This window comes from Vanessa tameamea, chromosome 4 (genome assembly GCF_037043105.1).
Source record: "Vanessa tameamea isolate UH-Manoa-2023 chromosome 4, ilVanTame1 primary haplotype, whole genome shotgun sequence".
NCBI classification, from domain to species: Eukaryota; Metazoa; Arthropoda; class Insecta; order Lepidoptera; family Nymphalidae; genus Vanessa; species Vanessa tameamea.
Window position 1 is genome coordinate 9,647,432 of NC_087312.1, and position 12,728 is coordinate 9,660,159.

The 12,728-nt window shown below is 32.2% G+C and overlaps 3 protein-coding genes across 4 annotated transcripts; 1 reads left to right on the forward strand and 2 right to left on the reverse strand.

Moving 5' to 3' along the window:
• Positions 1-1,281: 1,281 nt before the first annotated feature.
• On the reverse strand, positions 1,282-5,608 carry LOC113403944 (hemocyte protein-glutamine gamma-glutamyltransferase-like). 2 transcript variants are annotated; one of them, XM_026644613.2, is made up of 9 exons: positions 4,903-5,608; positions 4,008-4,816; positions 3,617-3,812; positions 3,355-3,543; positions 3,004-3,223; positions 2,647-2,911; positions 2,291-2,575; positions 2,080-2,205; positions 1,282-1,984 (listed from the first exon to the last, which is right to left on the reverse strand). In XM_026644613.2, exons 1-9 carry the CDS (start codon positions 5,537-5,539, stop codon positions 1,832-1,834), a joined length of 2,880 nt encoding a protein of 959 aa, XP_026500398.1. In that variant the 5' UTR covers positions 5,540-5,608; the 3' UTR covers positions 1,282-1,831. The 2 variants fall into 2 exon arrangements, with proteins under 2 accessions (XP_026500398.1, XP_064076728.1); XM_064220658.1 differs by having other exon boundaries at positions 3,999-4,816.
• A 4,208-nt stretch (positions 5,609-9,816) lies between these two features.
• Positions 9,817-11,286, forward strand: LOC113403947 (transmembrane protein 231). Its single transcript, XM_026644617.2, has 5 exons — positions 9,817-9,965; positions 10,032-10,201; positions 10,268-10,396; positions 10,464-10,689; positions 10,862-11,286. Exons 1-5 carry the CDS (start codon positions 9,827-9,829, stop codon positions 11,119-11,121), a joined length of 924 nt encoding a protein of 307 aa, XP_026500402.2. The 5' UTR covers positions 9,817-9,826; the 3' UTR covers positions 11,122-11,286.
• Positions 11,287-11,292: 6 nt separating this feature from the next.
• On the reverse strand, positions 11,293-12,525 carry LOC113403948 (mitochondrial import inner membrane translocase subunit Tim21). The gene is made up of 3 exons (XM_026644619.2): positions 12,154-12,525; positions 11,801-11,983; positions 11,293-11,542 (listed from the first exon to the last, which is right to left on the reverse strand). The coding sequence occupies exons 1-3, from the start codon at positions 12,490-12,492 to the stop codon at positions 11,390-11,392; spliced, it is 675 nt and encodes a 224-aa protein (XP_026500404.2). The 5' UTR covers positions 12,493-12,525; the 3' UTR covers positions 11,293-11,389.
• Between the last annotated feature and the right edge of the window lie 203 nt (positions 12,526-12,728).

The following is a 12,728-nucleotide window of genomic DNA, read 5'->3' on the forward strand; positions in this document are numbered from 1 at the left end:
AATGCATTTTCGTGACGATTATTCCTCAATATAATTTTAAAACATAAATAGGCATTGTGTGCTTTTAAAATATACCTACATTGTTCTAAAACGACATGACTTCTTCTTGACAGACTAGAAGCTATCTATAGAGTATGTCAATCAGATTTTATGATCGATTTTGAGTGCAACTTGAATACGTAACGTTTAGTTGAAATGATTCTGATAAAAAAGTTATTGCTCTTGTCTCGAGTACGGTGTTATTTTTTGCAAAAAAACATGTAATTAAATTGTAGCCATAGCGACTTATTCTTGGACAACCTTAGTTTGAGCACGTACCCTGAGCTATTTCAGATCTTTACAATAACGAAATCTAGGAAATGACCTATTCGCTAAAGCGCTCGATAAACAAATAAGAAAAATGTAAATATTTTAGTGTACAATGCACTAAATCACAATTTATTTTTGTTACACATGTCGAAATTCCAAACTCCTCCAAATATCAGCCAAGAACATAGTGGATCCCTTAAATAAAAATAAATGTCTCAAATCTAAAGGAAATCGTCGGAAAAAAATATATCGCTTGCTTCGTATTAGTTTCGTAATATTACTAAAGCTTTTTATAGAGAAAATTAATCATATTTTTGTCACATCGGAGTTTGTGTGTTAAAATCCTTAAAAACTTTTTAGATTTCAATTAGTCTCAATTTTTGCAAAATATTTGAAATAATATAAATAATAATAAACAACGAATATTTGGTATAATTAAAAGTACAAGTATTTTTTATCAATTAAGTAAAAATAAGTATGATTTAACTTTCGTTTGAGAGGCTACTTTCCAGTTAAAACTTAGAAAGAAATAATTTAATAAATCGAATTTCAAGAAGTAATTTATTAGGGTAGGTAATTCTTTAACAACATAACGTACTCGATAATGATAAAAGACAGCCCGTTTGGTGAGTTACTAATATGAACCAATAAAATGTGCATAATGGTAAATTCCCGACTTCACTAAAATAACTTACTATCAGCACTTAATGAAAAAAAGAAGACTTTTATTTAAGTTCAGGATGTAAAATCACGAATCATTTAAAAATAACATTACCTAATTAGGACGAATGTATACAAGGGACAGAACAGACAGTAGATAAACATAGCGCCAACAAAACAGAAAAAAATCCCGATGACTAACACAACTTTTGCGTCATCCTTCATAATATTATGTACCATATTTCACAAGCAATTATTATTAATAATTTTTGCAAGGACTGTATGAACTGGAGATTTAATAAAAAGACAATGTTAGCAGTGACTGCTTTATTATTTTTGAGATCCCAAAAACACACAAACAGTGCATATTTTTTTGTTCTTTTTTTATATGATTTAAAAATAAAAATTATAAAATAGTTAATAAAGTTAATATAAAACTTATAATAATTATATATTATAATTAACCTTATCTAAATATAACAATTATATCAAAACAAAAATGGCACTCGAAGCATCGGTTTCCTTTTAGATACTTATAACTAAATCACTCAGTGCGTCGTGTTTCGTATGTATGCATTTTTTTGTATTTTATTGATATGAGTCGTGCTTCTGTGATAAAAAAATAAAAACCATTATCTGAGCCGGGTCTTCAATGTCCATGTTTAAAGTCAAATACGTAGTCGACCGCATACATCTCGTAAGATGTTCACGTAGCTTTTAAAATAAGAACTTCCTCCTCTTGAACAAATAAGTGCTGTTCTGGCGCTACAATGGATAAATATGAGCGGTCCACTTGTAGCGTACGCGGCGAGGGCGGCCCCGGGGCGCGGGAGGCTGGCGCCCGAGGCCCGGGGGCTAGCTGCTAGCCTCGCACATTCACGTTAGCACATCCAAAAATCTCATCGATCTGCCTCGAAGAGAATGTCACCACTACACGACGCTCCCCTTGGCGACGGGGCACGAATTTGTCCTGATAATTTACAAACTCGCCGGGCTTCACGTCACGGAACCGTATCTGAAAAAGTATCCGATTTTTGAGTAACGTAACAGCTTTGTACCTAGGATTGTGTTCATCTTTTATGATGAAAATTGAAGGTTTATTTTACAGACCTGTCGTGGTCGTTGTATACCGGGCCCTTCGAAAGTAAAGTAGCAATCGGTCAAGTGAACATTTAGCGGGTTTTGGAAGCTAAACGTTACTGCACATTCCTGTCCCACAGATGGCTGACTCCTCAGCTGATATCAGAAATATATCAATATTAAAATAATATTATTAAAATAATTAATTACAATTTTTCAATATACGTAAATGGATATTAACCTGGATCTGCAGTCGCGGCTTATGCAATGGGAAGTCATCCTCGTCAGACCATGCTTGTCGTGTTTGCTTAACATAAGCCATAGCATGCACCTTAACCATGGAATGGTCTACTAGTTTATCCATATATTCTTGAGGTGTTACGTGCAGCTTAAGCACTTCACGTTGACCTGCTCGGACTATAAACTCGCCTTGAGACCTACGCAATCGGGCTGCTATTGCTCCAGTGTAATAACACGATGATGCTGTTAGCACACACCAAATTGTACGATCTTCGTGGGATTTATTCTGTAAATATGTTTATAAATATATTCAATATAATATATATTTATTTAAATAAAGCCCCGCACCACACATACCTGAATATTCATGGTACAATCAAAAGGCTGACCGTAAGGTACAATATCAATATCCATTAGATCAAAGACGACATCTTCAAAATTACGATCAGGGAATTCATAATATTGTTGCAAGCGCTGGTAGCCACGACATGCGGCAATTACGGCAAGACGTTCAGGGGACGAGCTTTCTACTGTTTTATATTCATGGGTTATTTCTAGCATATCGCTATCACCTTCATCATCATCACGGTTCGGGTTCTTGGTTAAAATCTTACGTCCGACTCTATAATTAATATTGAGAAATAGTTAGGTATGCTAAAACTGTATACAGAATCAATTACTATTTTAATATGTTTATTTTATTATTTCACTTACTGGTATTGGTTTGATGCCATTCTAATAAAACCCCATTCAGAGTTTTCTTCCTCTTGGAAGTGGCATAATTCAGCATTTAGTTGACAATACACGAATGGTGTATCATATTGGAACCCAACCTCACCACGGCGTACGGCTTCGACACTGGCGGGACCACACTGATACACCGACTCAGCTTCTTCTTGAGGTGTCGCATCTATAATCTGCCATCCACCATATCCTATAATATATTAATTTTATATGTGTATATATTGGTTAGGAATGATAAATAATATATTTTATAGTATATGCAAATTATCTGAAAATACTTTTAAAGTATTGTGGATTAATTTAAAGACAATCATGTTATACCTTGTGGCAAATCGGGTCTTTGCATCCAAACATCGTTCCATACATGGAAGTTCCAGCATGAATCGTAACAATCTTCATCAGGACCATTTGGTACTTCATTTCCATCTCGGTCAAAGAACTTATCAACAGTAAACGTACGATTCGTATCATGCGCAGATACATAATTGGTTACTGATCGACAGGGAATACCTGATGAAAATCTTCGAATCAATAAGTTTCATGATTAACAAATAATAAATATACTAATAATCACTATAATTACCCAATGCTCTACAAATTGTAACGACCAGAGCTGAAAATACCCAGCATTGTCCGTACTCAACAGGCCGACCTCCATCCGTCAAATAGCGTTCAAGAATAGCAACAGAACCGGTCCAGGCATGAGGTGCTACTCCGTCTTTATATTCACCATCATATCGACCTACCATTAAACCGTCATCATCATCATTGGCATTAATCTGCAACAACATATACAAATAGAATAACCTTACCGCATATTCTCCGTCATGAGTGCATTTTTTTCGTTCTTTGTTCAAAGTTTAACAAAGTGATATCTGACAAGACAAAATATAAATATGATTCTTAAAAAAAAATTGCATACTTACGACTTCCAATAATACTTCAAATAAATATTATTTCCTTACATAACTTACCATCGCAGAAATTGCTCTTGTCACTCGTATAGGATTACCGCGTTCAGAATGTTCAAGACCACTACGTTCCAGTAAATAAATGCAAGCTGGCAATACAACATCATCAAATTGGCCGAATATCCATTTACGTCCTTTCGGTTGTCGCCATGTACCGTACCATATTTTACCCTGTTCATTAAGCACATATTCTTTCCTTGAAGATTCATTGTCCATATATACTGCATCCTCACGGCACCATGGATTAAACAGTATATAAATATCTTCATCACATTTGTAATCATGCCGATTATCACGTTGTCCGAAACGGTGCGTTTGTACCCAGCAGTTCCAAACTCCAACTGGAGCAGAAGCTGGAACATGGACTTGAAAAGTGATAGTATTTCCATCCTGACGTTGAACACTTATATCCCACCTGTCCATTTCATGGGCAATTGACGCTAAGTTTTGCATTGACCCATGTCGAGAGCCATAACTACGTTGAAACGAAGAATGTTGTGTAGTTGGAGCATAACGCTCTACCACAGGCCTTTCCATGGGGCCATGGGGACTAAGTGGGCTATGTTGTAATGGTAAAGGGTCATTGCTGAAAGACGTACGGCGTACGCCATATGTAGTCGTTTCGCGAATCCCACTCATAGCTCCTATGGCTCCCATAGTACCTATTGTTGCTATAGGAGGCATAGTTGTACTAGTGTCTTGCATTCTGGCCAACCCAATAACATCTCGAGAATGTTGAAAGGCACCTTGTTGAGTGCTCCAATTAACCGGTAAGACAATACGAGTTCCTTTAGTAACGCTAGGTTTTGGACCTGCAAATATATATTTTAACAATGTAGTTAAAATTACTCTATAAGGAAGTCGAGAACTTTTTATATTACATTAAAAAGCTACTTACCAAAACCGAACACTATACGGATCACATCTTGCTGTTTGTCATAAGTCCTATCAAAACGAACGGCAAAAAAGAAATTTTGGCCTCTTCTTAAGACTGGATTAGGAAGAATGTTATCATTAACTAAATCATATTGATCAGTGTGATGATCTTTGGAGTTATCTCGTGAATAAAATTCAGTAAGTTCTACTTTAAGCGGTTGCTGCGAATAATAACTCTGAGGAATTAATTCCATGGTATCTTGACGACGTCGGCGTTCATTTTGATCAGCTAGTTTGCAAATCAGGTTATGGGTGTATTGTGTATTTGGGCTATTTCTCGAAGAATGCTTAAGCCGATGTAATGCGCCCGTGCTATGAGAACGGCCAGGTCTATGTTGAGCTGATGGACCTGCCCTAGCCGTAGGCCAACGACGACTTTGTCCTGGACGTTGACAGAAGCTCGAAATGTTATAGTTCGCTGACAGTCCCGGTACGTAATTCGAAGGCATGCCTCCAATAGTAACTTGTTGTTCCCTCATGCAGCTAAGGGTACTCATTCCAGTAGTTAATCCAGTGATTCCACCAAGTCCCATGCCAGTCACGCTGGATGTCATGCTTGAAGACATTTTATCCATACTTGACTTGCGGACCATAGACATACTCCTCAAAATAGAACGGATAATAATTATTTCCCCCGCTGACAAAAGTGTACTATGCTCCTTACTAAACCAGAGCGAATGGTATCGGTTAACTTGACGAGGACCTTTATATACCTGAGGTACTATACAGGATCATTCACCGCTTAAGTGTCAGGTGTCCGTTGTCATCATATGCGCCTGGTTGTGAACTTGGCTTTGTTTGTATTCACCGAGTTGTGTCGTGGAAGAGAATACAAATTCACAGTTGAAATGGCAGAAACACATAGCGACAACATTTTGTACACGAGTTAAAGTATATATATATATATATATTGTTTATGTTTATAATATAGAGCCATAAAAATATACCATATCGATGGTCAATATTAATAAGGTCAATTCTTAAAAGTATTTGTTTTCCAAATTTATGTGTTAGTCACAAAAGTTTCACATTATGATCATTACATTATTATGCTTATATTTTCAGCGCCAACTAAACTTATATGCTAAGTACCTATAGATCTTATTAACGTAGTTAAAGAAGACATTTTCGATACAAGCGCATTCAAAGCAAAAGTTACAAAAATACATAATATATATAAACTTTATAAATTTCTACAATTCATATTTATCTTTTATATTTAAATCGTTGTGATTTAAGGTGAAAGTCTTAGAAAATCGTGATCCCGTGCACTGAACTTACTTATCATTTTACAAATGGGTCTAAATGATTTTGCTCAAAATTTTATTTTAGTTTTACTTGCTTACTAAAAATACGAAACGAAAAAAAAAAATAATAAGTACAAATTGAACTGTTCCAAAGGTCCCAAATGCCGGTCAGTTAACCGAGACGACGACGGACCTCTCCTTCACCAGTTTGAAACTTAAATATTATATAAGATAAATAGATAGACCCATAACTATCTTTTTATAATTGAATAACTGGGCGAAAATTAAAAAATATTTATTTATTCTATTTTTATTACTGGTTAAATGTTTATCAATTACCTATAAAATACTATAAAATCATATAACATAACAACCTTTAAATCCAATACTGTCATAATTTTATGTTTTAATATTTTCAATCATGTTGGATAATGTGAACGGTAATATTCTTTGGCGTAACGAGAAGATTCTATGAAACTATATTGGTCACCGAATATTAAAACTTATTAAAATTACGGATAGCTTATGATTCTATGACTATTTAGTACTAAGTACTAAAGGCTTATTGAAAGTTTATGACTACTAAATATTTATTAAGAGAAACTACGAAACTCATGTTTTGACGCTACTTCAGATTTTATACTTTTTTTTTAATTTAAAGTTTATTTTAATATATATAATATATTTTATGAAATGTACCTATATATATAATATATTATATATAATATATTATATATATTGGTACATTTCAACATTCAACTTTTCAGTAGTGACATTATTAAAATATTTGACATAGAAATTCCATAAAAATTAAAAAGAAAACGGTTTTATGTATAAAATGCATCTTAGGACTTATTATTACCACAAAAAAAAACAGTGTAATAAATGAGCTAATGTATTTAGATGTCTTCTTTACTGGGCCTATTAACAATTGTAGCCCTTTGTCCTATACAAAACAAGATACGCGACACCGTATACCGTATCAGTCATTGTATTTACAACTAGCTGCTCAGACCGCTATTTTTTTCTGCATTGATAGTATAAAAATAAGATAATATTCAGATTTTGTACAGTTCGGAAATCATTTCATAATAATAATAATAATAATCATTCATCAATAAATTTTTTTTTTTGCATCATTACAGATTTTGTATGATTGACTAAGATAAATTTTACGAAACCTCTACATAAACAACTTTATCATTGTGAAACTATCTAATTAGACTAGATATTCCTTAATGTTTTTTTTTTGTAATTTAACAATTAAATATTTTTAGTATTCAACACAGTTGTATGAATTCCTAATTTCCCTTAAAGGAGAGAGGAAATGAGTATGATTTAATACTATAGTCACAACTTTATCTTGTCAATAAATCCTTCCTAGGATAGGGTATTCAATTTTATACAAAAATTCCGCAAACCACTTTACACTTACTAATAAAAAAAAAATGTCATAGGTACTATCAATATTAAATATACATAGATATGATTAATAGAGCTCAGAGGTTGTAGGTTGGTTCGTTGATTTTCAAGGTAACATGCCCATTTTTTTGATTGATGATAAAGAATAACTACCGAATTCTGTCAGTTCTTATGGTAAAATCTTCAGTACGAACTGGTAGTATCATTACATTAGATTCAACCTTATAAAATTACGACGTCAAATTGCTTGTAAGATCCTACTTGAACATTATATATTTTTATTTTGGTTTGATAAATTTTTCATCTGGTACTACTACTGGATATTATTGCCGCTTAGCCATGTTATCGGGTCTTGTTTTCGAACCAGTACAGCCAATTTCCGAATGTCATCATTCTACTTAGTCTAAGGATATACTCATCTATCTCTATCGAAAACATTTCGTTTTTCGTCATTGTGTCTGCATCGTACTATCATCTTAATATTTTCAATAGTTTTGTTCTTAAGTTTTGTTTATTTATTTATTTTATCAGAATGCCTGGGCCGCCCACTTTGCGATAATGCAAATGTTCGCGTCGCGAAGATAATTGCTAATAAAGAATTAACCTCACGACTTCTCGATATACTATACGGCGTTGCAAAGTGGCCATGCACAATTACACATTTGCCTTAGGTCGAAGGCAAAGTTTTCTCGCACTAATATTACCTATCGACTTGCCTTAGATTGATTTTTATGGAACATTAATATTATATTTGTCGTAATTTGTGGATGTCGGCGCATTGGCCATGTAGGGAATAGTTAATATTTCTTAAAGCACCAGTCTATGATTGTTGGTGACCAATTACCATCACGCGGGCCGTTTGCCTATCCGGCTACCGTTATTTTGATTGATTTGATAATTTCGAAACAGTAAACCCCAATAGATTTTTGGTACCCCTACCCGAATATGAACCTGAGACTTCGGGGTTTGTAGCCGTATAAGCTAATCACCAGGCCAACGAGACAGTTAAAATAACTATAGTAGGTACTATAGTCCATGGCGTATACTATAGTATCATTGTGCCTCCTCAGAGGAGGCATAACTTAATAGTTTTTTTTATAGATAGAGTGATTCAAGAGGAAGGTTTATATGTATAATACATGCACAATATAGTAGAGACACTCTGATAATTTTAGGGTTTTCTAATGTGATGTCGTAAATAAACACAATTTTTTGCGATTTCAATGCAAATGCTGGCGGAACCCTACGAGATAGATCAAAATAATGTACTACAGTAGTGTACACCTTAAAAAGGTCTTCAAAAAAGTCCACGATGGTACATGTCTATATCTTAAGGATAACTCACATTAATACGTTGTGCTTTTAATACAGATCAACTTAACATAACCCTTTACAGCATGTAATTTAAATGAATATTTTCGGTTTCATGGCGGTTTGTATTGTCTAATGACAAAAAGCTATGAACTTTGTATATAATAACATTCTGTAGTACATTGTCTGTGTGTACCAGTATTGCACTCGTGCGAAGACAGGGCTGGTCGCTAGTTGTATATAAAACAATGCGTATTGCAGTTATTTGGTCAACTCTTGACAATCTTTTTGATTATTTTCCTTAAATGTTTAAACATTAATTGGTTGGCGGTTGGCGGTTGCTATTAGCAACATTAAAAGTAAACATTGATTATAGCTTGCCAGTTTATGAATTTTTCCCCTAAAACACGGAAAAAAAGAGAAAAGTGGTTTTGAGAACTATTTTTTCAACGTCTTTATAAATTATACAATTATGAATTAAAATCTTTCAAATAAATATATTTTAATTAATAAACTACATCTGCTAACTATTGTCATAATACGCCACTTATACAAAGCTACAACGCCACGCATACAAAAAGCTTGTTAATTATTCATATAATAAAATACAAATAAATTGTTTTTAATTTAAAAAAAAGTAATATATATGAATTGAAATTAAATTTAACAGAAGAAAAATACATAAACATTTTTTTAAGGGAGAATATGTGATGGATTGGCAAGCTTGCGTTTTGTTTGTTGCATATTTTCAAAAAATTTATTGACAATCGTGAAAGTACTAAGTATTGATTACTGATTAATTTTAATAGTTTTAACCAATTACAAATAACGCGACGTACTGAACTAATTAAAACAATTCTTTAATTTTACTTTAGTATAACCTTTGCTTTCTTTAATCGAAGATAAATGGCCTTATACAAATTGTTTAGCCATAGTGTGGAGATCCAATATAAAAGCTACTTTCTGTCGAAAGCAACACTTTTCACAATTTTGATTGCAATTTTCAATTTAACTTTGCCTTTTATTGTTGCATTCAATAGTAAAGGTGAATAAAAATATATATCCTAAATATATTTGTTAGATCAATATTGACAAATAATTAAATTTTCAGGCTTCTGGTTACAATCACATTATTTTTATGAACAACCATCAATAAGATCGACGTACGATTATTTGCTAATAGCGGAAACTGATGATCCTAGTATCAATATTATATGTGGGGAAGCAGCTGTTTTAAATAGTGAAACGATTGAACATGAAGAAAACTGTGTGGAAACTCAGGTATTTTATTTTTTAACTGAAAAACTTGTTGTTCTTTAATATTTATGACTAAACAAAATATTGCAGATCCAAGAGCAAGATTTTGATAAGGATGGAAAAAATGATATTATAGCATTTAAATTGCACCTTATTGTTCCTAAGGAGCGAACTATAACATATATCATTTTAATATTAGGCATTGATTTACTAATAATGGTTAGTATTATTAGATAATTGAAGTTAACTTTTTTTTATTTGATTTTCAAATGTTTTTCTGTTGTAGACTACATGCCCTCTACAAATGCAAAGTTTAGCCATAATAAACAAGGAATTTGCAGTACATCCAAATGGGCTTAAATATTATGGAGACATACAAATTTATCAAACTGTCCACCTCCCTTGTTTTCAAAACATGGTAGATACCACATATAATTCTTCCATTTTTTCCTACAAAAGTGGTTACAAAAATACTGTGGATTCTATTTTGGAGGAATACCTAAGCAGAGATGGTAAGCTTTTTCAATACATATTTAATACAAACATAACATCTATAATTATTTGTAGCATTCTACTTTTAAAGTGTAGTTTTATAGTTTGTACTACAGTAATTATCCACCTACTTCATTAAAAAAAACCAAATGAGTAATTTCTGATACTTATACCATTTTAAAATTTTTACAGTAATCACCACTGTCACACCAATTTTTTCGAGAAATCAGAACGGACTGACTGGTACAATGGATCTAAATATTGTTTTAAAGATTTCTGAAATCCAAATAAGATATTTACCAAGTCTTTTACAAGAATTGAAATGGGCATGGCCTCAATATCTGTCTCTTCTTTTTATATTTTATTGCTTCTTTAACAGAATAAAAAGATTTGTTTTCAGTAAGAGACTATTGATGGCCTGGAAAATAGTGCCTTGGTCTAAAAATAACTAGATATCCATCATTAAAAATATATGTTTTACACAACCTGTTACTATAAGGCAAATTACTTTTTATGAATGTAAATATAATTAAGTTTTAGTTATTAGTTTATTAAGCTCTGATACCTCTGGGCTAAGACTAACTCAACTTTTTGAATTTTACTTTTAATTAAAATAATATGAGCACAATCATTGGTTTATTTTATTTACATAATATGTATAACTTAAATAATACACATTTTTCTACACTCCTTTTCATTATCCACATTTTATCCTTAAGATTATTGTGTAAGATTTAATGTTGGTAGAACACTTCCAAATTCTGATTTTACTTGATCTAACTCTGCACGATTATCTTCTATAACAAAGGTTTTCCCACTGTAATCATCAAGTTGGACCAGTAAATATCTACATAGATAATTTCCATATTCATTCTGAAAAATTAAAAAATGCTCTTTAATCTTAACCATACAAATTATCAAAATGTTTATGAACAAGGATATTAAGTATGTTGTATATCAAAAACTAACATACATTCAGCATATGAATTGCTATTAAGTAAATCTATTAAGATTAATTTGGAATTGTATCTAAATCAATTATTGTATTTTGCATGACATGTAGAACAAAAATATATTTCTATGATTTTTTTTTAATATTGAATTGGAAAGTTAACCAATCCAATAACACACCTGCTTCATATCCAATTCAACAACTCCTTTGTTTCTTATTCCCTTTATGTAGAACCGCATCCTCATATGCTTGATGCCGTCTTTCTCATATATAGCATGACTGACATGTGTTCTTCGTCTCCTAGTAGTTTCTTCACCATAACCCTTTATAGGAGAACCAAGTGCTTCTTCTATTCTGGGATCCTGGAATTAATATGTATACATATATCATTTTGAAAACAAGAAACTATTTTTTTATTAAATTCACAAACAAGCAGTATAAAAGAAATTACATGATTCACCTTTTCAACTGCTCATTGTGTTTGTAAATTTCTTTGTGAATAATTTATTTATATAATATAATAAATACTAACATTTTTACACTTCTCCAGAGCTACTGAATAAATGCTATTCGGACTATTACTTGAGAATAATTCCCGGAATACATAGTAAAATATAATTCCAGTTACTCCGACGCCGACTAAAATTATACCAGTATAAGAAACAGTTTTAGTTGTCTCTTTAATTTTCTCTCCAAGTGGTCGTACATCTGTTGATATATCAGCTCTCTCTTGACTTTGAGTTAACCCCTTTTCTTTTTCTGTAGCGTAGCATCGAAATAATCTAAATTTAGATAATCCTATACCTGCTGGTATAAATTCTACAGTTCTATGTGCACGTATAACTGACCCTAACCTCGAAAGATAATTCATAATTTGAATAAAAGTAAAATAAAAATTCGTGGAATATTAATGAATATCAAAACAAGTGACATTAGTTATCAGCTGATGAGTTATGATGTTTATTCAGTAACCAAAACAAATTTCTTTTATAAGCAAAAAGTTACGGTAACTTGTTAGTATTTTTTATTTAATATAGAAAAATTATATTTTTATGAGAGATTATCCTTTGAGAAGTGATATTTATAAAATTACATTATTCAAAAAAC

Coding starts and splice junctions, on each gene's coding strand:
- LOC113403948 (XM_026644619.2), bottom strand. CDS start 12,492: ATGAATTATCTTTCGAGGTTAGGGTCAGTTATACGTGCACATAGAACT. Junction 11,984..12,153: donor CTCTGGAGAAGTGTAAAAAT/GTTAGTATTTAT, acceptor TATTAATTCCAG/GATCCCAGAATAGAAGAAGC. Junction 11,543..11,800: donor TTGAATTGGATATGAAGCAG/GTGTGTTATTGG, acceptor TTAATTTTTCAG/AATGAATATGGAAATTATCT.
- LOC113403947 (XM_026644617.2), top strand. CDS start 9,827: ATGGCCTTATACAAATTGTTTAGCCATAGTGTGGAGATCCAATATAAA. Junction 9,966..10,031: donor TGTTGCATTCAATAGTAAAG/GTGAATAAAAAT, acceptor TTAAATTTTCAG/GCTTCTGGTTACAATCACAT. Junction 10,202..10,267: donor AAAACTGTGTGGAAACTCAG/GTATTTTATTTT, acceptor AAAATATTGCAG/ATCCAAGAGCAAGATTTTGA.
- LOC113403944 (XM_064220658.1), bottom strand. CDS start 5,539: ATGTCTATGGTCCGCAAGTCAAGTATGGATAAAATGTCTTCAAGCATG. Junction 4,817..4,902: donor CCGTATAGTGTTCGGTTTTG/GTAAGTAGCTTT, acceptor ATATATTTGCAG/GTCCAAAACCTAGCGTTACT. Junction 1,985..2,079: donor GTATACAACGACCACGACAG/GTCTGTAAAATA, acceptor ATACTTTTTCAG/ATACGGTTCCGTGACGTGAA.